Source organism: Equus asinus, chromosome 15, assembly GCF_041296235.1.
Source record: "Equus asinus isolate D_3611 breed Donkey chromosome 15, EquAss-T2T_v2, whole genome shotgun sequence".
NCBI classification, from domain to species: domain Eukaryota; kingdom Metazoa; phylum Chordata; class Mammalia; order Perissodactyla; family Equidae; genus Equus; species Equus asinus.
In genome coordinates this window covers 36609183-36631885 of record NC_091804.1, presented here as the reverse complement: position 1 = coordinate 36631885, position 22703 = coordinate 36609183, and the positions used below count along the sequence as shown (strand labels likewise).

Genomic DNA, 22703 nt, shown 5'->3' with positions numbered 1-22703 from the left:
CCTCTCTCCCCATTGAGTCTTCGGCCCACGTGGACCCAGGTGGCTCCTAACTGCTTTCTCCAGGTGTTTCCAGGCACAGGAGACGGGAGGAGGGAGCCCTGGCTGGGAGTCAGAGACCCGACTTCTGGGCTCCCTCGACTATTTCCCTCTGGGTCACCCTCGGCTAGTTTCTGGCTTAACCCTCCATGCCTCAGTCTCCCCGTCTGGAAAGTGGGCATGCTAAAATCAGTTCTGCTTTCCCTCCAGACTGAACAGACCCAGAGACGCTGTGAAGGGGCCTGTCAAGTGCTTTTCTGTTGAGTTTCTGTCCTTTCCTTTCCTTTAATAGAAGCTGCCAGAGTGTGTGAGGAGCAAAAGTCACACTGAGTGTAGAGGGCTCAGCCCAGCACATCGTTAGTGCTCGGGAAACGCTGGCTGTCACCATCGCTGTCATTCCTCGGTGAGCCTGGGCCTGGGGCCCTGAGCTCTCACCACGGTGGAAATCGTGGCTTCCTCCCTTGCCAGAAATGCACACGTGGATGAAGAAGTTGCAGAGCCTCTCTCTGCCTCAGGTCCCTCATTTCTAAACAGGGCTTTGTGCGACAAGCTGCTGACCGAATGCATGTCAAGGGCATGGCTTGGTGCTGACCAGTGTAAGGCCTCAGTTCAGCAGTAGCTTTATTATTCTCATCTACCGTTCACACTGAGGCAGTGTGACCTTGGGCAAGTCACTCAAGCTCTCTGAGCCACATGTAACCGGGACAGCAGTCGTCGCTGCCTCATGGGCCGTGGGTGGAGTTTCACAGGGGAGTGCACGGGAACCGTGCCTGGCACGTGGTAAGTCCTGGATGTGCAGCCATCTCGTCTAGCGATGCTCTGAGGCAGTGAGGGAGAGTCGCTCCCGAGATGGGGGCAGAAATGCTCCCAGAATCCCAGGCCTTTCAAAGAATGGCCACATCCGCGTTCCCTTTGATCTCCCTCCCAGCTCTCCGGATGGCATAATATGCCTCCTAATTTACGGATGAGGACACGGAGGCTCGGAAGGGACACCGGTCAGTCCAAAGCTTGTAGCTCATGAATGGTAAACTGGGATTTGCCCCTGGGACTGTGTGACTCCTGGTGGCCTTGTCTCCCCAAGCCTCACTGGCTGTATTTAACTCCCTCTTCTCAGGTGGAGGCCTCCTGCCTACGTGCCTCTTGGTCTCGGCAGAGAGAGTTTCTCTCCAGTTCTCTCTCGTCTTGCCAGGCTGGGTCCTTTACCTGGGTCTGTTGTGTGTGTGCTCCAAACTCCTTTCCCTTTGGGGTCCGTATCCGTGTGCCACCTACAGTCCTTAGCTTCATCCCCACCGAGCAGACCTGAAGTAACTCACGGATCACTGGGGCGATACTTCTAGTGTAAAGAGGGCAAGAACTGTGCTCGGAGTAACAGAGCCCATCAGAGTAGATAATATTTTGAACATACGTATTGCTTACTCTATGCCATGCCTTGCTCCCAGTGCTTGACCCATATTAACTTATTTAATCCTGGCAACAAGAACTCTGTGAGGTTGGAATTCTTGTTATTATCATCCCCATTTTACAGATGAGGAAACTGAGGCACAGAATTAAGTCACTTGCTCTAGGAAGTGGTCGAGGCAGGGTTCGAACCCAGGTGCTCTGGTGATGCTCGTCACTCATAGGCTTCTCTGAGTCTTGGGTCCAGATTTCAGCCCACGTCTAGCTCCCTGACCACTTCTCTTTCCACTGACCCCAACAGCTCCTGCTCCTTCGGGGCTGGCTGTCTTCCGGGCACTGTGATTCCCCAAGGCCATTGTTCCTGTGCTATCTATGAGCCGCTGAGGCCCCTGGCAGGGGAGCCACCTGCCCAAGGTCACTCAAACCAGCAGTGAGTGCCGGAGCCTCGATGCTTCCAGCCCTGCGTGGCTCGGGAGGTTGGAGGTGGGGAGGGGACACAGAGAGGCTGAAGGCATGGCTTCGGCCTTGCTAGAGTTCCAAGTTCAGGCTTCCTGCAGCCCTGGCCCTGCACATGCCTGGGGAACGGGCAGCGGGAGGGCACCCCTCTGGGCAGCTGGCCCAAGTCCTGCTCCCCGAAGGGCTGGCTAGCCAGCTCTCTGCCTGGCATGGAGCTGCTGATGCCCACTGTGAGCCTGGGCACAGCCCAGCACCCTGACAAAAATGCCTACTGCAGCCCCCCGGGGAGATGGGGCAGGGGAGTGACGGTGGTGGATAAAGTTTCTGGACAGCTCCTGCCACTGGCCTCGGAGAGCTGACCATTTCTCTGTCCTTTCCTGAGTGAGGGGGCAAGCCTGGGGGCAATGGGGAAAAGGTTGCCTTGTGTCTGCCTGGAAGTCATTCCCAGCTCAAACATTAACCGCCTGACAGGGCATTTTCTCCCCCACCTCTGCTGTCCTGCTGAGGACTAATCCCTGTGAGAGTGGGTTGGCTGAACCCGAGAAGCCGGAATGGCTTTGGCAGGGGGATTATAAACCTTCCTGTAAAAAATGTCTGGGTTGAGTTGGCATGAATAGGGCTGGGCAGGGACGGTGGGGAGCCCCCCAACCCTGTTCTTCTTCCCAATAAGGGTCAGGACGAGGGTGAGCCGAGTGAGGCACCCAGGGAGCAAAGTTTAAGTTGGGGCTCACTGTCGGGGCTGTGCTTGCTTCACCCTTGTCCCAGCCCTGCTCCCAACTCCTGCTGCTCCCAACCCCTGCTCAGGACGCAGGGGTCTTTCAGTGAAACAAGGTCAAACAAGTCCTTACGTCTGACTTGCTGTGTGACCTCAGGCAAGCCACTTTCCTTCTCTGGGCAACTAATTCCTCCACTGTGCTAAGGCTTAGATTAGCCCAGGGTTCCTCCACCTCGGCACTATTGACATTGACACTATTGGGAACGAATAGTTCTCTGCTGTGGGGACTGTCTTGGCACTGCAGGATGTTTAGCAGCATCGCTGGCCTCTACCCTCTAGATATCAGTACCACCCCCCACCCTCCAATCATGACAACCCGAAATATCCCCAGACAAATGTCCCCCAGGAGACAAAATGACCCCCTGTTCAGAACCACTGGATTAAATGATCTCAGGTTCATTCTGGCTCTCATATTTTAAGATTTAAGAGCAGTATTTTTGAAGCCCAGCTTTAAGAAATTAAACTTCAATTATTAATAAAGTAACATTAATATATGATTATTCATAATTAATGCAACATAACAATAGTTCATGTTTATTGAGCATTCCCATGTACCCCCTTGCTGGTCAGAGGTTATCTTATGTGAAATAAATCGCTCTCCGTGGTAGGTGCTGTCATCATGTGCCTACAGCACATAAGGACGCTGAGGGTGACGGCAGTTAACCACCTGGCCCAGGACCACAGGGCTAGTGTGTGGAAGGACTGCATTTCGAATTCAGGCTCATCTGATTCCAGAGCCCATGCTATTTATACTGTGCATGTTTATTGAAGGAAGATTAAAAATATAGATAAACAAAAGAAAATGTAGCACTTTCTGATGACAGAATTACTACGTGGAAGGCACTTCTGGTTAAGGCTGGTGGGGTGCAGACTTTTCTATTTTATGCACCTTTCTGAAGAAGATTGAAAACAGCAATACAAAGCAACAATGGAAGAATAAAATGCCATCTCTGATGAAGGGAGGGCAGACCACAGTCCCACCCGCCGTGAGATAAGACAAGCTGACAATGGTGGTGGGATTTGGACCAAATTGCTGGAGGAAACCAAGAGTTGCATCTGCTCCTGCAGCTCCCAGGCAGGACACAGACTTCTCCAGAAGTATTTTTCAACTCTGTAAGCCCTTCCTAATCCTAGCAGAACCTGGAGCACACCCAGGGGAAGGGAGAGCGGCTCATAGATAGCACAGGAACAATGGCCTTGGATGTGACCGTACAGAGTTCAGATGAACTGGATGAGGAGGCTTCCAGACCCGGGGCAAGAAGCAGGATGTCCAAGTGGCAGGTGGAAGCGGAAGGATGGATGGTGAACAGCCGTGTGGTTGTGATGGTTCTAGTTTTCTCTCCCAGTCAGAGAGACGTAAAAGCCAAAAGAGCTGTGACATTCTTGGGTCTCCATACTTAGTCTCCCCACTAAGTCTCCTGCTTAGAGTAGAGACACAGTTCAGCTCAGTGCTGGTGAGAAGGCTTCTGAAGTCACCGAGAGTGCTGACGCTTACACACCTGCAGCCTCAGCTTCCTCCCAGCCCCCGCCCCACACTTCCCTTCACAAAGAACTGGTCCGAAAAGAACGACCCCAATCCTGTGATCAGCAGGCAGCATAGGACCTACAAAAAGATAGGATGAGAAATAACAAGAAAAAGAGCATCAAATAAAAAGTGAACAAAATAAATACTGTCAGAGTTGTGTTATGAAGTAGAAGAAACTAATGAACAGATATTTCTCTGTGAAATGTCAACCAATTAAAGAATTGAGGGCCTTCCTAAAATAAATCTTGAGATAAGAAATAAAAGGGTCAAAGAAGAGACAGTAAAAAAGTAGGAGATGAAAATATGAGTGTTCTGGAAGTAGGTGGAGGAGAGAAATAAAGCCACTCTATTATAAAAGCTCTCTTAGAAACAGCAAAATGGAAAAATACTGAAAACATACTCAGGGATATGATATCCAGGCTAAAGAAGATTGAACAAAATGAAGTGGAAAAGAAAGAGTAAGAAAGGATGAAAGAAAAATGATCAATGTGGAAGACCAAGGAAATCCAACTTCTGCATAATTGGTGTTGCTGACGAAGAAAATAAAACAAATAAAGTAGAAAACACTATTAGAATCTTTAATAGTAGAAAACTTCTCTGGAACTAAATAAAACTAAAACATATGAGATTTTTCTGTCTCCCAGCAAAAAACTTCTAGAGACTCATGAATGCTGAGATACATCTGGTGACATTACTGGACTTGAGGGTTAAACAAAAGATCTTATGGCTATCCAGGCACAGCATTCAGGTGAGCTATCAGGAGGAAGAAATCAGGCCGGCCTCAAATTTCTGCAATACAACAGTGAAAGATTTACTAATTCTCAGAGAAAGAAAGTGTAACCCCAGAATTTTATAGATACATTACTATTTTGTTCAGAAATGTCTTCTTTTTTAAAAAAAGTACATATTTATTGTTGAAATTTGGAAAATAGAGTATATAATGAAGAAATAGAAATTTATGCATAATGTTACTCCCAAGATAGTCCATCTGCCAAGGCCATGTTTCAACACGCTTTCATGTACGTTCATTCTGACGAGCTCCTCGGTGATGCAGACACCCCCCCCCCCCATTATTATTCCCAATTTGCAGATGAGCGAACTAGAGTTCAGAAGGTTCAGTGGTTTGCCACAAAAGTCCAGCAGCAACACCACGATACCAGGCTTCCTGGCCCCAGGCCTGAATTCTCCAGAGCAGCTCAGTCCAACAGAACTTTCTACAGTGGTGGGAATGTTCTGCGTCTGCTCTGTCCAGAGTGGTAGACACTCAGGCGGCCATTGAACGCTTCAAGTGTGGCTCCTGCGACTGAGAAACTGGAATTCTAAATTTCATTTAATTTTAATGAATTTGAACTTACACAGCCACATGTGGCCTGAAGCTACTGCATTTGGACAGCCCAGCTCTAGAGATTTCCTTGACAATCTTTTCCCTTCTGAAAAAGAAAGCTGACCGCTTTCCATTTTCAGCCATCCTCCAACCACAAACACATCAAGTGCTTCAAAATCTGTCCTCTGGGGTCCGCCTTGATCATTGGGACCAGCCTTCTCGCTTCTGGCACCCGTCTTCTTGGGCTGCATCTCCTTAAGGCTCCTCCACCTCTGGAGGTTTCAGCTGACTCCTGCCAGCTCCTGGTGGCAGAGGGCACAGGCTGGGGAGCTGTTTCACCTGGAGCCATGGCTCCATCTACCCTGGGCCACCTCAGCAGGATTCTCTCTCCTGAAGCGGAGCCTCTGGACAGGACAAAGTGGCAGGGAGGCAAACTGCTGACACTGAAATGACGCAGAAAGTGAGCCTACAAGATCAGACACCTCACCTAACCTCTGCATTCCAGAAGTTAAAATTCAAAGGAACAGGGCCTCGGGATCTTGTGACTGGACCTTCCACCCTAATCTGCCCTTGAACGATCGGGAGAAGCTGCCATCTTGCAGACATGCAGACTGAACCTCTGCGTGGCCTGCTGGCTGGTCTGAGTTCAGGAGACAGGGGGCCCAGAGGCAGAGGTGGGACAGAGGTGCTGTGGGCTGGAGTAAAATCATCAATCCACCCAGACCCCACTCCCTGGTCCACTGTTTAAATGGCGGCCAGGGCTGGGCGAGCTGAGATCTGCTCTTGTGCTCTGTGTGGTCCTGAAGAGATGAGTCCTCCGCTTTTCCAGTCCTCAGTTTCTCTACCTGTAAAGTGGGGATTCTAAAATGGAGCAGGGATTTTTAATACAGCGTCCTGTGATCCCTAGTAAACTGTGAACAACTTGACCTTAGATGCAGAATTGTGTGTGTCTGAGTACTTTTCTAGGATTTTCCACTCATTTAGGTGAGAGGTCATAAACTGGTGACCATGGATTTGATACCACCTGCAGATGTGTTTTTCTGGCCTACACTTTCCTCTTAAGGAGCAAATCTTTTAAAACTGTGAGATTTCACTTAAAAGCACAATTTCAAGCTTCTCTTGAAAAATCAGGAGATCTGGCACCATGATGCCCATGTACCCCACGGCAACAATCAGGAGCTGAGCAGCAGTTGCTGTTCTTAGAGGGGCCTATACTCCCCACTTCACCACAGTCCCCACTCCTCTCTATTGCACCCATGGCACTGAAGGCAATGCCAGCTGAGTTATCATCAAGCTTGCGCACTTTTTTTCCCATGCTAAAATAATGGTTTTCTGTACCCACGTCACTGTCAGAAATGCAAAGCAGACTCAAGAAAGCAACGTGATGTTTCTTACACCAGGCCCGCTTCGCTCATTAAACTGCCCCCTGCCTTTGAGCTTGCAATGCCTGATTTCAATCATTGATTAATTCACCTAACAAATATCCATTGAGGCCTTGAGAACAGAGGTGAACAAAGACAGATGAGGGCTCTGTTTGCATGTAGCTTATGGTCTGGTGGGGAGAGAGATAATAGGAAGCGAGCAAACAAGAAATACTCGAGCTATTGATCAGTGCTTGCCCAGAACGAGGATGGACAATGGAGCTGAGACCACAGTCGATGGCGTGATCAGAGAAGGCCTCCTTGAAGAGGTGACCTTTGAGATGTTGCGGAACAACAAGAAGGAGCCAGCCAGGCAGAGATCAGGAGTGAAGGGGCCCGGCAGAGGGGACGCAGGGGCCGAGACCTGGAGGTGGGAGTAGGCTCGGCCTGTTTGATCGCTGAGAGCCCGCCACTCAGTGTTCAGCGGCCCCAGCTCTCTAGTCCGGCGTCCACGCCTCCTGGCAGACTTTTGCTCTCGGCTCAGTTTTGTCCTCAACGCCCGCCAGGGGTTGAGGGGGAGGATGAGGGGCAGCAGTACTCATTAATTCCCCACCAGATGTCTGGCATCCTGAATCCATTTGCCCACAGGAAGCTCAGCCGGGGCAAGGAAGCTATTTGGGGTCACCTGGGCCCTGCTCCAATCCCTAACCAGCGAGGTAATGAAACACACTCTTGACTCACTTACTGCCAAAGCCTCATGCGGGCCAAGGATCAACTTCCCAACTCCTGCCATTTCCCCCCCCCCCCCCCCCCGGTCACCTCCCCAGCTGACACGTGCTGTATCTGGAGTCGTTCCCCCACGAAGGACCGGTGCTGACATCTTGGCAGGAGCACCCACCTAGAGAGGGAGGAGAGAGAGAGAGAGGGAGCAAGTGGGGAGAAGGGAGGGAGGGAGACAGAGAGAAGACGGGAGAGAAAGAAAGAGAGGGAGAGAAAAGAAGGGAGAGAGGGAGAATACAAGCCTGGACTCCCAGCCTTTGAAAAGCAGCCCAGCAGCCAGAGTTTACCCACATCCCCCCACTGCGTGATGTGTGGAATTAATCCATTGCACAAAAGCACTCGCAGGATGTCACCTCCAAAGCAGCTGCATGAGAGTGTTCACAGCAGCTTTATTCATAAAAGCCCCAAACTGAAAACAGTCCGATGTCCATCCACAGGAAGACACAAACATAAACAGCAGTATATTCACAGAAAGGAATACTACTCAGCAGTAAAATACACGCAACCACGTGGATGAATCTCACAGGCATTATACTGAGCACAAAGTGCAAAAGTACATCCTGTGTGATTCCATTTAAGTCAAGTCCAAGAATAGGCAAACCAATCTAGAGGGAGGGAAATCACGGCGGTGCTTTGGAGGGGGCGTGAGGACGGACCTGAAAGGAGCAAAACAGAACTTTCCGGGGTGACAGAAATGTTGTACGTCTTGATGCGATGTTCTGTGGGTAGGCGCCTTTGTTAAGACTCAGACTGTACACTTGCAGGCGATGCATTTGATTGCATGTAAATTATGGCTCATAAAACTAATTCTAAACAGTCACGTTTATTTTTCTCTCAAGCTCTTGCTCTAAAATGTATTCAGTGGCGGATGCTCGTCCCCTGGACTTGGATGAAGACTCCTGCAGACCCGTAACTTTTGCCATCACTCTTGAGAAGTCGTTAAAATCCTTCAGTTACTTTAATGCACAAATGTGGTCTCGAGTCGGAATTTCGATGGTCGGTGGCCGGGGAGGATCTCAGCATGGAACTTGGTTGGAAGTCAAGTCTTTTCCCCTCACCTCCCTGCTTGCTCCACGGGCTGGGAGCCGGTAAGAGGGTCAGATCCTTCTCTCCCACAGTCTTCCTCGTCTTCCAGAACGAGGTTTCTGACATCCACTGTGAGAGAAGCCGGGGGGCCTACAAGAGGCAAGGGAGCAGGCGAGAGCTTGACTCTGCTCGGCAGCCTTCACCCTCTGGGCGCCTGGCACATTCTGGCACATTCTCCTGTGAGCATCGTAGGGGGCGGGGGATTATAGGGTCCCCCCTCTGGGAGCACTTCCCTGGGGGATGCATTTTCTCTGATAGGCTGCGCCCTCCAGTCCCTGCTTTTCAGGGGGTCTGCTGTTTGTGGCTCTTTTGGGGGTCCTGCAGCACTCAGAAGCAGACATCTTAGGCAGGATTTAAAGTGGCCCTGGGCTGAACGTCTCTCTCACAACCCACATCTGGTCCTCAAGAAACACCTGGGCTTTTCCTCCGCACATCTTTGGAGTATTGGTCCAGCTAGGCTTGCCAGATAAAATACAGGGTGCTCAGTTCACTTTGAATTTCAGATGAACAATGAATAATTTTTTTTTAGAGTAAGTATATCTCAAATATTACATGGGCTATGTTTATGTTAAAGAGTTACTCACTGCTGTCCATCCCGATGCTGATTGGACCTTTGGGAATAGCCTGCTTGGCTTCCCCCCCTCTCCCCCTTCTGGAAGAGCATAATGCTCAGTGGAGGCCCTGGAACCAGTATGCCTGGTTTTTATCCAGCGGGCTGCCCTTGTGACCTTGGTCAGGTTACTTAATCACTCTGTGCCTCAGTTTCCTTCTTTGTAAAATAGAGATAATCATGGGACCTACTTTATGGGATTGTTGTGACAATCACAACTAAACTGAGATAATGCAGGTACAGTAGTTGGAATGGTGTCTGGCACATGGTAAATTCTCAGTGAATATTGGTTGCTATTAGTATTAATATGGTGATAGTGGTGGTTCCTGTCATATGAAGAGGGGAGGACTATAGCTTCCATTTAGATTATTCTCTGCAGAAAAGGAGCCAAAATGGAACGATGAGGCTCCTGGGAGGTGGGATTGGGAGGGGATGTGGTGGTTATTAAGAGTGTGCCTTTCGGAGACAGTGGGGCGGAGATGAGAAGTGATGGAGGGACACAGCTGGCAAGACCAGGCAGGTGGGCTTGAGAGAGGTTCTGTCGGGCTAGGAATGGGAGACATTCCGGGGATGCCAGAGAAGAAGAGGATGTGGGAATTTGATGAGGGCAGCCATGGATCGGGCAGAAATGCAGAGTGGTACAGAGTGCAGGCTCTGGAGTCAGACCGCCTGCCTTCAAATCCTGGCTCTGCCTCAGCAGAGGCTGTTACCTGCCTCGGTTGTCCCGTCAGGAAAATGGAGGTGATACCTCCTGTCTCAGAGCGGCTGCAGAATGGAATGAGTTAATGCATGCAAATTACGAGGAAAAGGGCCCGACCAGTAGTAAGCACGTGCTTGCTGTAAGTTCTCAGTATATTTGGAGTCCCTTCACTGTTTAAGGGAAAGAGTTTGAAAATTAGAGTTCCTGTTTAGACTATGCATTTGTGAGCTGCTATACTACCCTGGGACTGTTACCTGTGTCACAGATTTATATGCATGACTAAAATCTCTTTTTATAGTCAGTGTCTTTTTATAGTCCCCCCTGAAAAGTGAGAGATAGTAATAAGACCTCTCGTTAAATGAGTTAATACATGTAAAATGCCTGGAACTTAATAAATACTCAAAAAATGTGGGTGGTTGCGGTTGTCGTTGTTACTGAAATTATTCTTCTGCGTGGTCATGTGAGGCAGGATAGAAAAGGACACTGAACAGAGCTGCTCAGAGCTCAAATTTTCCAGGTGACTTTGCATGCCACTGATCTCAACCATTGTAATATTCTCTTTTGTTTTCTTTTAATGCCGTTGTCAGGATAAGCCAGGTAACAGGGTTACCCTGCCCCCAAAATGAATTGGGAAGCGTTCCCTTTTTCTCTGTTCTCTGGGACTGTTTGTGTAAGATGGTTATTATTTATCCCTTAAATGCTTGGTAGAATTACCATTGAAGATTCTCTCTGAGCTAACATCCATTGCCAATCTTCCTCTTTTCTTGCTTGAGGAAGATTAGCCCTAACGTAACATCTATGCCAGTCTTCTACTTTTTTGTATGGAGGATGACTCCACAGCTTGGCTGATGAGTGGAGTACATCTGAATCGGGGAACCGAACCTGCGAACCCGTGCTGCCGAAGTGGAGGGCATGGAAATTTAACCAGTTGGCAACGGGGTGGGCCCCTTTTCTTGTTTTTTTACAGGAAAGTTTTTAATGACTGATTCAGTTTCTTTAATAGACCTTGAAATATTCAGCTTTTCTATTTCTTTTTCTGATAGTTAAGTTCTTTTTTCAAGAAGTTTTTCTGTTTCCTCTAAATTATCAAATTTATTGGTATAAAGTTGTTCATACAATTCTTTACTATCCTTTTGAAGCTGTAAGATTAGATTAACTCATGAGAGTGGGCCCCCCTGCAATGGGATCCAGCCTTGTAAAAAGAGAACTCTCTCTGCACGCGCACCGCGAGGAAAGACACGAGGACGTAATGAGAAGACGGCCGTCTGCAGTCCGGGAAGCGAGCTCTCCCCAGAACCCGAATCTGCTGGCACCTTGATCTTGGACTGCTAGCCTCCAGAACTATAAGAAGTGTGTGTGTTGTTTAAGCAGCTCAGTCTGTGGTATTTGGTCACAGCAGCCCGAGTTGGCTAAGACAGACATATATTTTCCAAACTTGGATACCTGATGATCTGTCAGGTGGAACATAAAACAGGATAGATGTGGCATTGTCTCCCTGAGCCAGCCTCAAGATTTGACAGAAAACAATTGTGTATTTAAAAAATGCATGCACTATAGAGCATGCTACCAAGCCTGGGCTGAAGAATGTCGAGTTTGCAGCAGAATGTGACCCGGATTCCTTGCAGGGTTTGCATGACTGTTCTGCCTGGAAGCCCGCAGCAGTGAGCTGGCGCACGTGTACCAGCCCTTGAGATCTGATGGCCACATTTCCATGTATTTTGCTAGCCAGTTGTTAAACATAGATATATTTAAAATGAAATTTTATAAACTTGTGATTAAATAAATTCTATTAAAACAAAAGCAATAGACACAAAGCACATCACTTCCTAATTATTTTCTGATTATCTGCAGTCTAGAGGTTACTTACGTCTGCTGTCATTTACATCTGTACGTATGGCGGAAATACTTTATAGTGGTGCGTTACTGCCCGTCTCTTTCCAACTCTGTGTTCAGCGATGTCACTTGGTAGCTTGAAACCAGCCGTGGCGGTTTACACTGTAGAAATCAGCCAACGATACAAAAAAGGGCTTAGCTCATTGTTGTATTGCTTGTCCATACTTAGGAAAGTAGTGGGAAATGTTAATAATGCAGATTAAACTTAAAATATGTTGTGTCTATAGCTGTTAGGTTCTGAATAACCCCCCAAAAGGAGGAAATGTTCTTCCAGTCTTTGAAAGCTATCGTTTGATTCACTAAGGAAGGGTGAACGAGTAGCGTTTTGACATGCTTCTTCGTTGTTTCCCTCTTGTCTTAATCATTAACATAAATAATACAAACTGACATTCATAGTGGAACTCAACTCATTGGTTAGTGACATGGATGACTTCTTAGCTGAATTAAATAGTAATCAAGAACTTGTACACACCACACACACACACGCGCGCACACACACGCAGGTTTTCAGAGAGCAGTTATTAAACATTTACCAGCACACCTCTGCTTGAGGAATACTTGGTGGGTAGAATCTGACAAGGTCAAAGGTCATTTGAGTCTGCAAAGAACTAGCCACAGAGAACGAACGCTTCTGTGATTGGCGTGGTCAGATTTGCTGGGTGAAGGGCAGGACTGTGTCTTAGTCACTTTCCTAGTCTCAACTCCCAGTCTAGTGCTTAACATATGGCCAGGAGTCATGTTTGCTAAATGAATGGTAGTTAGCAGAGAAATTAAGCAATGTCTCTGAGTTGCAGAAGCATTATTAGTCATTCAACAAATATTTTGAGTTCTTACTATGTGCCTAGCACTGTTCTTGGCTCTGGGGACACAATCTTTGCCCTACTAGAGCTTGCATTTTAGTGGAGGAGAAAACAACTAAGCTATAACAACTGCATTTGAGTGGTGTGATGGTTAATTTTATGTGTCAACTTGACTGGGCTAAGGGATGCTCACACAGCTGGTAAAACCTTATTTCTGGGTGTGTCTGTGAAGGTGTCTTTGGAAGAGACTAGCGTTTGAATCAGTAGACTGAGTAAAGGAGGTCTGTCCTCACGCATGTGGGTGGGCCTCACCTGATTAGCTGAGGGTCTGGATAGAACCAAAAGGAGGAGGAGGGGCAAGTTCCTCTGTGTCTACTTGAGCTGAGACGTCCATTTTCTCCTGCCCTCGGACACTGGCGTCCCTGGTTCTCTGGCTTTCAGACTCAGACTGAATTACGTCACGAGCTTTCCTGGCTCTCCAGCTTGCAGGTGGCAGACTGGGGGACATCTTGGCCTCCATAACCATGTGAGCCAACCTCATAATAAATCTCCTCTTATATGTATCTCTGTGCAGCCTGTTTGTTCTGTTTCTCTGGAGAACACTAATACAGGTGGCAACTGGTTATATGAAGAAAAATGAAGCCGGTAAGGGGATGGGGACAGCGGCCATCCTGCTGTTCTCGTATCAGAAGCCAAGACTCAGGCTTCTCCTGCTTCAAACCTGGCTCCATCTCTGGGAAGCTGTGTGTCTTCAGGAAAGCCGCTTACTTCTCTGAGCTTTGGAAACCAACTGTCTCCAGCTGATCTTTGGTTTCCTCTGCAGACTCACAGGTTTCCAGCCCTAGGAAGATGTAGTTGGCCAGATTTGTTTTCTGTGGTTGGAACCTTTGGACACCTTGTCTCCGCAGGTAGTCCCTGAAACTCTGCTGGCAGAGTGTGGGGATGCTGGGAGCTTCTGAAAACAGGGTTCTGTTTATTGTGTCTCACTTTCTCCCATCTTTGTTGTACTGGGAGTACCTGGGACAGTCCTACTGCTTGTTTGCCTCCATGGAACCCTGGGATGGTGCCCTTTGGCTCCAAGCACCTATTGAGGCTACGAGGGCCTTTCAGTGCAGGGTCTCAGCTGCCTGGGGAGCCCCCCAGGTCGCAATTCTAGAAACAGCTCTGATACCTATCTACTGTCTGACCTTTCCCCTCTCTGGTCTCAGTCTCCACATCTGTAAAGCCAGGGGCCTGGTGATGGTCTGACTGTCCTCCTCTGAATTCCTGAATCAAGGAGGTCTTAGGGGCTGCCAGGGTTGGGGGAAGGGAGGGAGAGGACAGACGGGCCCAGTGGAGAGCCCGTCATCGCGCTTCTCCCAGAAAAACGCCTTTTTAACTGAATTTCACATTCAAGGTTTATGTGGTTTATCCATTGTGATTCAGTATACCGCTTTGCTTGGAGAAAGGGCTGGAAGTTATAAATAGTTATAGATCTGTAATTATCTAAGATCTCTCACCCAGGTTCTGCCTGGTTTAGGAACCAAAAGGATGATGAGAAATCAAAACTTAGGGAACTTTTAGTCGTGGGATTTGATTCTGTATTACTGCTTTTGCTTTCGATCTGTCAAATGTGCATCCAATAACCTGATGTGTTGGAATATTCGTTTCAAGTTGTGCTCATTTGTTTTACAATTCTTCTTCTCTGCCCCCAAAGAAGTAATTTTAGATATTTGGAAGTGTAATTGAGTGTTTTAACTCGGGGAGTCTATTTTATTTTTCTCCTCCAGAAAAATGTATCCTTAAGTCAATAGGAAAATAGAATTTTTTTCCAATTTTTTTTATCGTGGTAAAATACATAGAACATAAAATTTACCATCTTAACTATTTTTCAGTGTACAGTTCATTGGTATTAAATATTCATAATGTCATGCAACCATCACCAACCATCACCATAACTCTTTTCATCTTGTAAAACTGAAACCCTATACCCATTAAATAATAACTCCCTGTTCTTCCCTCCCCCAGCCCCCGGCAAGCGCCCTTCTACTTTCTGCCTGAATGACTGACTGCTCTAGGCACTTCATATAAGTGAAATCATACAGTATTTGTCCGCTAGTGACTGGGTTATTTACTGAGCATCATGCCCTCAAGGTTCATCCATACTGTAGCATATGTTAGAATTTCCTTCCTTTTTAAGGCTGAGTAATATTCCATTGTGTGTATATACCACGTTTTGCTTATCCATTCATCCATTGATGGGCACTTGGATTGCTTCCACGTTATAGCTCTTGTGAATAACACTGCTATGAACATGAGTATACAAATATCTCTTTGAGACCTTGCTCTCAGTTCTTTTGGATACATACCCAGAAATGGAATTGCTGGGTCATATAGTAATTCTATTTTTAGTTTTTTGAGGAAACACCACACTGTTTTCCATAGTAGCTGTACCATTTTATGTTCCTACCAGCAGTGCACAAGGATTCTGATTTGTCTACATCCTTACCAACACTTTTTATTTTCTGTTTTTTTTTAAAAATAGTAGGCATCTTAACAGGTGTGAGCTGGTATCTCATTGTAGTTTTGATTTGCATTGCATTTCCCTAATGGTTAGTCATGTTGAGCATCTTTTCATGTGCTTATTGGCTATTTGTCTATCTCCTTCATGATTAAAACCAGTCAACAAACTAGGAATAGGAGGAAACTGCCTCAACACAATAAAAGCCATATGTGAAAAACCCACAGTGAACCTCATACTCAATGGTGAAAGACTGAAAGTTTTTCCTCTAAGATTAAAAACAAGGCAAGGAGTCCCTCTTTCCCCACTTCTATTCAAGGTAGTGCTACAAATTCTAGCCAGAGCAAGGAAAAGAAATAAAGGGAAGCCAAACTGGAAAGGAAGAAGTCAAATTGTCTCTGTTTACAGCCGATATGATCTTATAAGTAGAAAGCCCTAAAGATTCCACCAAAAAAACCTGTTAGAACTAATAAATGAATTCAGCAAAGTAGCAGGATACAAAGTCAACCCACAAAAATCAGTTGCATTTCTATATGCTAACAGCGAATAATCTGAAAAGGAAATTAAGAAAACAATTCCAGGTATGATAGCGTCAAAAAGAATCAGATACTTAGGAATGAACTTAACCAAGGAGGCGAAAGACTTGTACAATGAAAACTACAAAACACTGCTGGAAAAAATTAAAGACGACATAAATAAATGGAAACACATCTCGTGTTCATGGATTGAAAAACTTAATATTGTTAAAATATCAATACGCAAGAGATCTACAGAGTCAATGCAATCCCTATCCAAACCCCAACGACGTTGTTTGCAGAAATAGAAAAACCTATCCTGAAATTCATGTGGAATCTCAAGGGACCCTGAATAGCCGAAACAATCTTGAAAGAGGAGAACTAAGCTGGAAGCCTCGCACTTCCTGATTTCAAAACTTAACTACAAAGCTACAGGAATCCAAACTGTGCGGTACCGGCATCAAGACAGACGCATAGACCAATGGAACAGAATAGAAAGCCCAGAAATGGACCCTCGAGTGTACGGTCAAATGATTTTTGACAAGAGTGCCAATGGGGAAAGGACAGTCCACCAAATGGTGCTGGGAAAACTGGATGTCCCCATGCGAAAGGAGACGGTTGGACCCTTATCCAACACCACATACAAAAACGAACACAAAATGGATCTGTGACCTAAACGTAAGACCTAAAACTGTAAAAATCTTAGGAGAAAACATAGGACAGAAGCTTCAGGATGTTGGATTTGGTGATGATTTCTTGGATGCGACACCAAAGACATAGGTAACAAACAACAAAAATAGATAATTGGGAAAATAGGATTTGTTGTACAGAAATGCCTCTGCAGGAGGCTTTCTGTAGGTGTGTAAATTGCGTGAGTGAGTGTGAGCACTGATGACAGAAGCTAAGGCACTCAGGGAATGGAAATTCTCCAGTGGAGGGTATGTCAGGCAGAGTTTCAGGATGTTTTGAAGGTATGGAAATGGATGTGGGCGGGTCTTGTAGTCTTTCCCATCTGGGTAAATGACAGCCTGGTTCTTCCCACTGCTGAGGCCAACAACTGGAGTTACCCTTAGCCTCTCTTCTTTGCCTCGCACATCCTAACAGATCCTTGGCAAAGCTATCAAGCTCCAGCTTGGAAACAGATCCAGAATTTGACCGCTTCTCACTACCACCACTGCTCCCACCAGACGCTAGCTCCCAGTATCTTTGCTTGGATTGTTACCAGAGCCATCTCATTGGTCTTCCTGGTCCTGCCCTTGCCCGTCGGTTAGATGGAGTAACCAATCATGTGTCTGCACACAGCTTGATGCCCGTTCTGTGTAGCAGAGGATGCGTTCTATTAGGATGATGCTTGTTAGGGTGGAATTCACTTCAATATCCTATGGACACTGAATAAAGTCAGCAAAACCTACTGTGAGTAAGAAGTAAGAAACATGAAATGGCACCAAACAGCACCAAATCCAAGGGATTGTCTGCATACTGAAGCATGCAAGATCATTGCCTTGAGAGAACATAAGAAAGCAAGGTCAGGGCAGTAAGTAGCTTTATTCAGCGACCGTATGAATAGTAAGACATGATTCATTATGAATCCTCTGAGACACTGATATATCAGAAGTGAAGACATTGGGGCCGGGCGTGTTGCCGAATGGTTAAGTTCGGCGGCCTAGAATTTCGCCGGTTCAGATCCTGGGCTTGGACATGGCACCACTCATCAAGCCATGCTGAGGCAGCATCCCACATGTCACAACTAGAAGGACCCACAACTAAAGATATACAACTATGTACCAGGGGGCTTTGGGGAGAAAAGGGACGAATAAAAATCTTAAAAAAAAAAAAAGTGACGACATTGTCATCATTGCCTCTTGTTTCACAAGCAGGTGAATAGTTTGACAAGTTTTGGCAAATGTACATGCCCATGTAACCACCACCCCAATCTGAGTGAAGAACATTTCCATCACCCCAAAAATCCCCTTGCTCTCCTTTGCAGCCCCCCCGACCCCCTTACAACACACACACCTCCCGCCCTAGCCCCAGCAACCACTGAATCTGTTTGGTTTTGAATCTTTAAAGTTGCATTGTCTGTCTGTCAGTGGTCCTAGTGTTCAGCTGATAACAGCTGCATGTACCGGGTTAAGAGCGTTGGCTTAACAAGGTTAAGATTGCCTTGTTCTCTCAGCCGTTGTCTTGTTAGTGACCTCCTTGCATCTCACCCTCCTAATCTATAAAATGGGGATAATAATTATACTGAATTCACTGAGATTTTGTGAGGAATAAATAGTATCTGGTACTTAATAACCCAATAAATATCACTTGTTATTATTCCTATTTATAGAGTGTGCACTATCTGATGGGCATTGTGCTCCGTGCTGGGTGTAGATGTGGCAGTTGCTACTGGTACTCCCTCCACATCCCCATTGGCAGCTGCCACTCTGCATGTGCGATGGTTTCTTACTGCACCTGAGATGCTCTGCATGCGTGTGCTCTCTGGCTGCAGGAGCGTGCTCAGCCTGTGCTTGGGGCAGGCTGGAAGTGCTGGGGAGTTAAGATGGCCAGGAGTTGGAAGATAAATAGCCCAGCTTCCTGCCTCCCAGGGAGACAACTTTGAGGCACGATCTATACCGTCAACCAGGGTCCCCATCAGGATTGAGCCCCAGCATCCCACAGTGGTAACCTTCTCAACACACTCTGTATTGGCTTCCTTCTCTGTTTCGCTTCCCCACTACCCTTCCAGAACTTTCTGGGATCCTCTATCAAGTAAACTGTTATCACTGTCATGCTCATCTCAGTATCTACTTCTAAGACAATGGGATATTTCTTATAATCCTCAAACAGCCCTATAAAATGGACAGATATAGCTTCTCCGTTTTATAGTTGAGCAAAATGAGGCTCAGATAGGTGACACCACCTGCTCAAGGTCAAAGCCTTGGGCCCTCACCCTCTCCACTGCCTCCCTGAGGAACGCACCCTGACAGGCCCTGCTCCAGGCCCTCTTTTCCCGCTGCCACCCTGAGCTCGGCTGACCCTCCTGAGCCTGCGTCTTCCCCTTGCAGGAAGGCCGCTGCCTGTTTGTCATCCTGCTCATGGCGGTGTACTGGTGCACGGAGGCCCTGCCCCTCTCGGTGACGTCCCTGCTGCCCATCATCCTCTTTCCCTTCTTGGGCATCCTGCCCTCCAACAAGGTCTGCCCCCAGTACTTCTTGGACACCAACTTCCTCTTCCTCAGTGGGCTGATAATGGCCACCGCCATCGAGGAGTGGAACCTGCACCGGAGAATAGCCCTCAAGGTCCTGATGTTCGTTGGGGTCCAGCCCGCCAGGTAAGGCCAGGGAATGGGTCCAGCCCAAGGGCGGGGAGGCAGAGGGACCACGTCTCTTGGAGCCCAAACTCACTCTTCCTGGTTTAATCACCCAGGCCGACGGACTCATCATGTCCCGCCTTCCATTTGCTTATTCATTCCTCAGACAGTGAGCTCCCTCCGTGTGCCAGACACAGTACTAGGCTTTTGGGCAGTTCTCAGAAGTGCGTCAGAATCGCCCACGAAGCCAGTTGAAATGCTTCTTGGCAGGCTCCACCCTCGGGGATGAGTGTCTAGTGGCTTTAGAGGGCTTCCTGTTAGCAGCATGGTTCAGGCCTCTCCTGCCCTGGAAAGTGACTTAACCTCTCTTTGCCTGTGGAATGAGGATAAAATAGCGTAGACCCGTGCAGTGCAGTAAATCCTGGCTGCTGTCATCCTAGTTTACTACGTACCAGCCATGGTGATGAGGTGGGTAGCAAGTGGGTGGAAAGATGGCCTTGGAGAGACAGGGAGGCAGGGTCCATTCCTGTGGTTAGGCCTCTGGCTAGGATGTGAACTTTATTCTAAGAGGATTGAGTGGCCTTTAAAGTAGCATTATTGTTGCTCCTTTAATTTTTTTTTTTTTTTTTGCAATTTGATGAGTCTTAAGGATCCCTTCCTAGCATAATGTTTTTAAATGTACAAAGCACACAACGCTTAGGATTTAAAACAACATTCACAACAGTTACAGCAAAATGCAAATACATTTTTAACAACACACAAATTTGTGATATGGTACGCTATGTACTCCTTTGCAGTAAATGATAAGATCTAGCAACCGGCCTGATAGCAACTGTAGTTAGGCAGTTTTGAGTGGCAGTGATATTCCAGGATGTCTGCAACTGTTGTAATGTGTATGAAGATATCTGTGGTTTTAATTGGTGACAAAGTCCCGGGCACTTCTAATACTACTGAACTTTGTTGCCTATGTTTATTTCGAAAGGAAATGTTTAACTTCTGTTAGACGTTAGTAAAATAAAGATGCTTTTCCCCCATCATTTCTGTCGTGAGTTATATCCATGCTCCCCTTGGTTATGAATCTCTGCTTTAAAGAGCTCTAAGCTGGGGAGTGACGTGACCAGATTTGCATTTTTAAACAATTCCTCTTGGCTGCCGTGTGGAGAATAGCTGAGGGATGGGAAGCTGGATGCAGCCTAGTTAGGAGAATGTTCTGGGTGTCCAGACAAGAGAGGGTGGCAGCTTGGACTAGCTGGTGGCAGTGCAGATGGACAGAATGGATAGAGTTGAGAACTCTTTGGTTGATAAAATCGATGGGGGGAGGTGGTTAGGAAAAAGAGTCCGGATAACCTGGCTAACACCTAGGTTTCCAGCATCTGCTCTGTGCCAGGCACTCTGCTAGGCTCTGTAGCTGTGTTTCCTCCTGGAGGCACTGTCAGTCCTGCGGAGAGAGTCCATCCATAAAGCAGAATTTGATACCCAAGGGGCACATGTGGTGTGGCAGCCCACGGGAGAGGCAGGGGTGACTTCTTCACGGAGGAGGTTACGTTTGACCTTGAAGAATGGATGGGGCTGCTATCAGACATAAAGTTACAGCAGTGAAAACAGGCAGTTTGACAGTAGTTCAGAAACAGATCTTAAAAACGCAGGAAAAATATTCTAGAAGAAATCTAAATCAGTGGAGAGGGGAAAGATTATTAAATAAATGATGGAGGTTGGAATAATCGGTTTATTCTTTGAAAAAAAATCTACTTAGATCTGACTTCATACTAGATAGCTAAATAAATTCCAGGTGGATTCAGAGTTCCACATAAAGAGAAAAAATCGTGAAACTCAGATTCCCATGGAGGGAAGGACCGAGCCATGGCAGGCAGGCATGTGGTTGGGTGTGTCTGGGTGCTGGCCGGAAGCTCAGCGGAGCCTGAGCAGGGGTGCCCGGCAGGAGTGGGAGGGCAAGGGCAGAGGAGGCTGGGAAGGCCATTCAGGGTGAGATGGTGGGGAGTGTTGGTGCCAAAGCAAGGCACCTTTATTCTGCAGTGGGAGCCATCAGGATGGGAGGGCAAAGGAGAGGAAATTTCAGGGTTGGGGGGGTCTTTGGAACTATTTTATGTTGAGTACCCGGTCAGTTCACTTAAACATGTTGAGCCAGTTTCCTTAGATCTGAAATAAGCCTGGTGAGTGGATTTGGTCCCCGCTTCGTCCCTGGCTTGTCCTCGCTGGGCCTTAATTTTTCACCTATAAAACGAGTGGGCTGGATTCCTCGGGGGTGGCAAACGGGGACCAGAAGACCTCCTGGTCCCTGGCTCTGGACCTGCCTCTGCCTCCCTCTGTTCCTAGACTCATCCTGGGAATGATGATGACCACCTCCTTCCTTTCCATGTGGCTGAGCAACACCGCCTCCACCGCCATGATGCTGCCCATCGCCAATGCCATCCTGAAGAGTCTCTTTGGCCACAGGGAGACTCGGAAGGACCTCAGGAGGGAGAGTGAAGAGAACACAGGTGAGGCCGCAGGAGGGACTGGGGGCCAAAGCCACCAGTGTGGAGGAGTGGGAGTGGGATGTCAAAAGGGTGTCCTGGAAGGTGAAGGGAAGGCACTTAGTAAGCACCTACTGTGTGCCAAGTGTTTCAATAATAATAATAATAACTGAGAATTAACAAAGTCAATCCATGGTACCTGATTTTCTTTAAAATTTGCATTTATTGAGCACTTACTGTGTACTAAGCAATGGGTTAAACACTTTACATACATTATCTCCTTTACCTCTCAAAACAGCCTTAGAAAGTAGATACTATCAGTAAACCTTGTTTTAAAGCATTTGAAAAGATGCTCAAAATCACTAATACCCAGAGAAGTGCAAGCTAAAACAACAGTGAGATTTACTTCAATGAGACTGGCAAGAATGAGAAAGCTGGGTAATGCCCAGTGTTGGCGGGAACGGGGGCGACGGGAACTCCGTGCACTGCTGGAGTGTAGGCTGGGCCAGCCTTTCATAAGGGCAGTCTGCAACTGTTTAATCGGATTAAGTGTGCATCTACCCTGCAACCCAGCAGTTTCGCTCCTGGTTGCAAATGCTAGAGGAATTCAGACACAGACTCGTGAGGGGACCTGTGCAACGAAGGTCGCTGCAGCCTTCTCTGTGCTGTGGCGGGTTGGCAGCCACGTGAACGTGATCATCAGTAAAAGGAAGGTCAAGCGTGGTGGGTGCACCACCCAGCACCGTGCTGCTTTTAGGGACAAAGAATTAGCGGAACGTATATGGATCTCATAAAGCACGGTTGTGACCGCAAAAAAAAAAAAAAGCCAGAACGAGACATAGAGCACAATGCTGTTATGCAAATTAAAAATACGCAAATGATTAAACATTTTGCAAGAACATGAGCCAACGAAAAGCTACACATTAAACACATCAGAATGGTTGCTCCGGGAAGGATGGGAGTGGGAAACAAGGATAAAAGGGACTAAAGAAACAAAAGGGGCCTCGTGCAATGAATAGTGATAACGTGCCGTGAACTGAGGGATTGGATTCACTCAGCCCTCTGAAGCTGTGTTCTAAACTAAACAACACACAAGGAGCCACCATGTTTTCAGATGACTCAGTGAGGGCTCAGAGAGGGGAAGTGACTTCCTCAATTCACACAGAGGGCAAATG

General features: G+C 47.2%; 1 protein-coding gene across 9 annotated transcripts in view; it reads left to right on the top strand.

Annotated features, from left to right (window-relative positions):
* SLC13A3 (solute carrier family 13 member 3) overlaps nucleotides 1–22703 on the top strand; it is a 77061-nt gene that overhangs the window by 13084 nt on the left and 41274 nt on the right. For 7 of the 9 annotated variants that reach the window (XM_070486015.1, XM_070486014.1, XM_070486017.1 and 4 more), the window contains exons 2-3: nucleotides 18810–19075; nucleotides 21389–21552. In XM_070486015.1, coding sequence (XP_070342116.1) covers nucleotides 18810–19075; nucleotides 21389–21552 — 430 coding nt within the window. Of the gene's footprint in view, nucleotides 1–8257; nucleotides 8381–8494; nucleotides 8744–18809; nucleotides 19076–21388; nucleotides 21553–22703 lie in introns of those variants that run through there. The other 2 variants (XM_070486016.1, XM_070486019.1) reach the window with 2 other exon arrangements.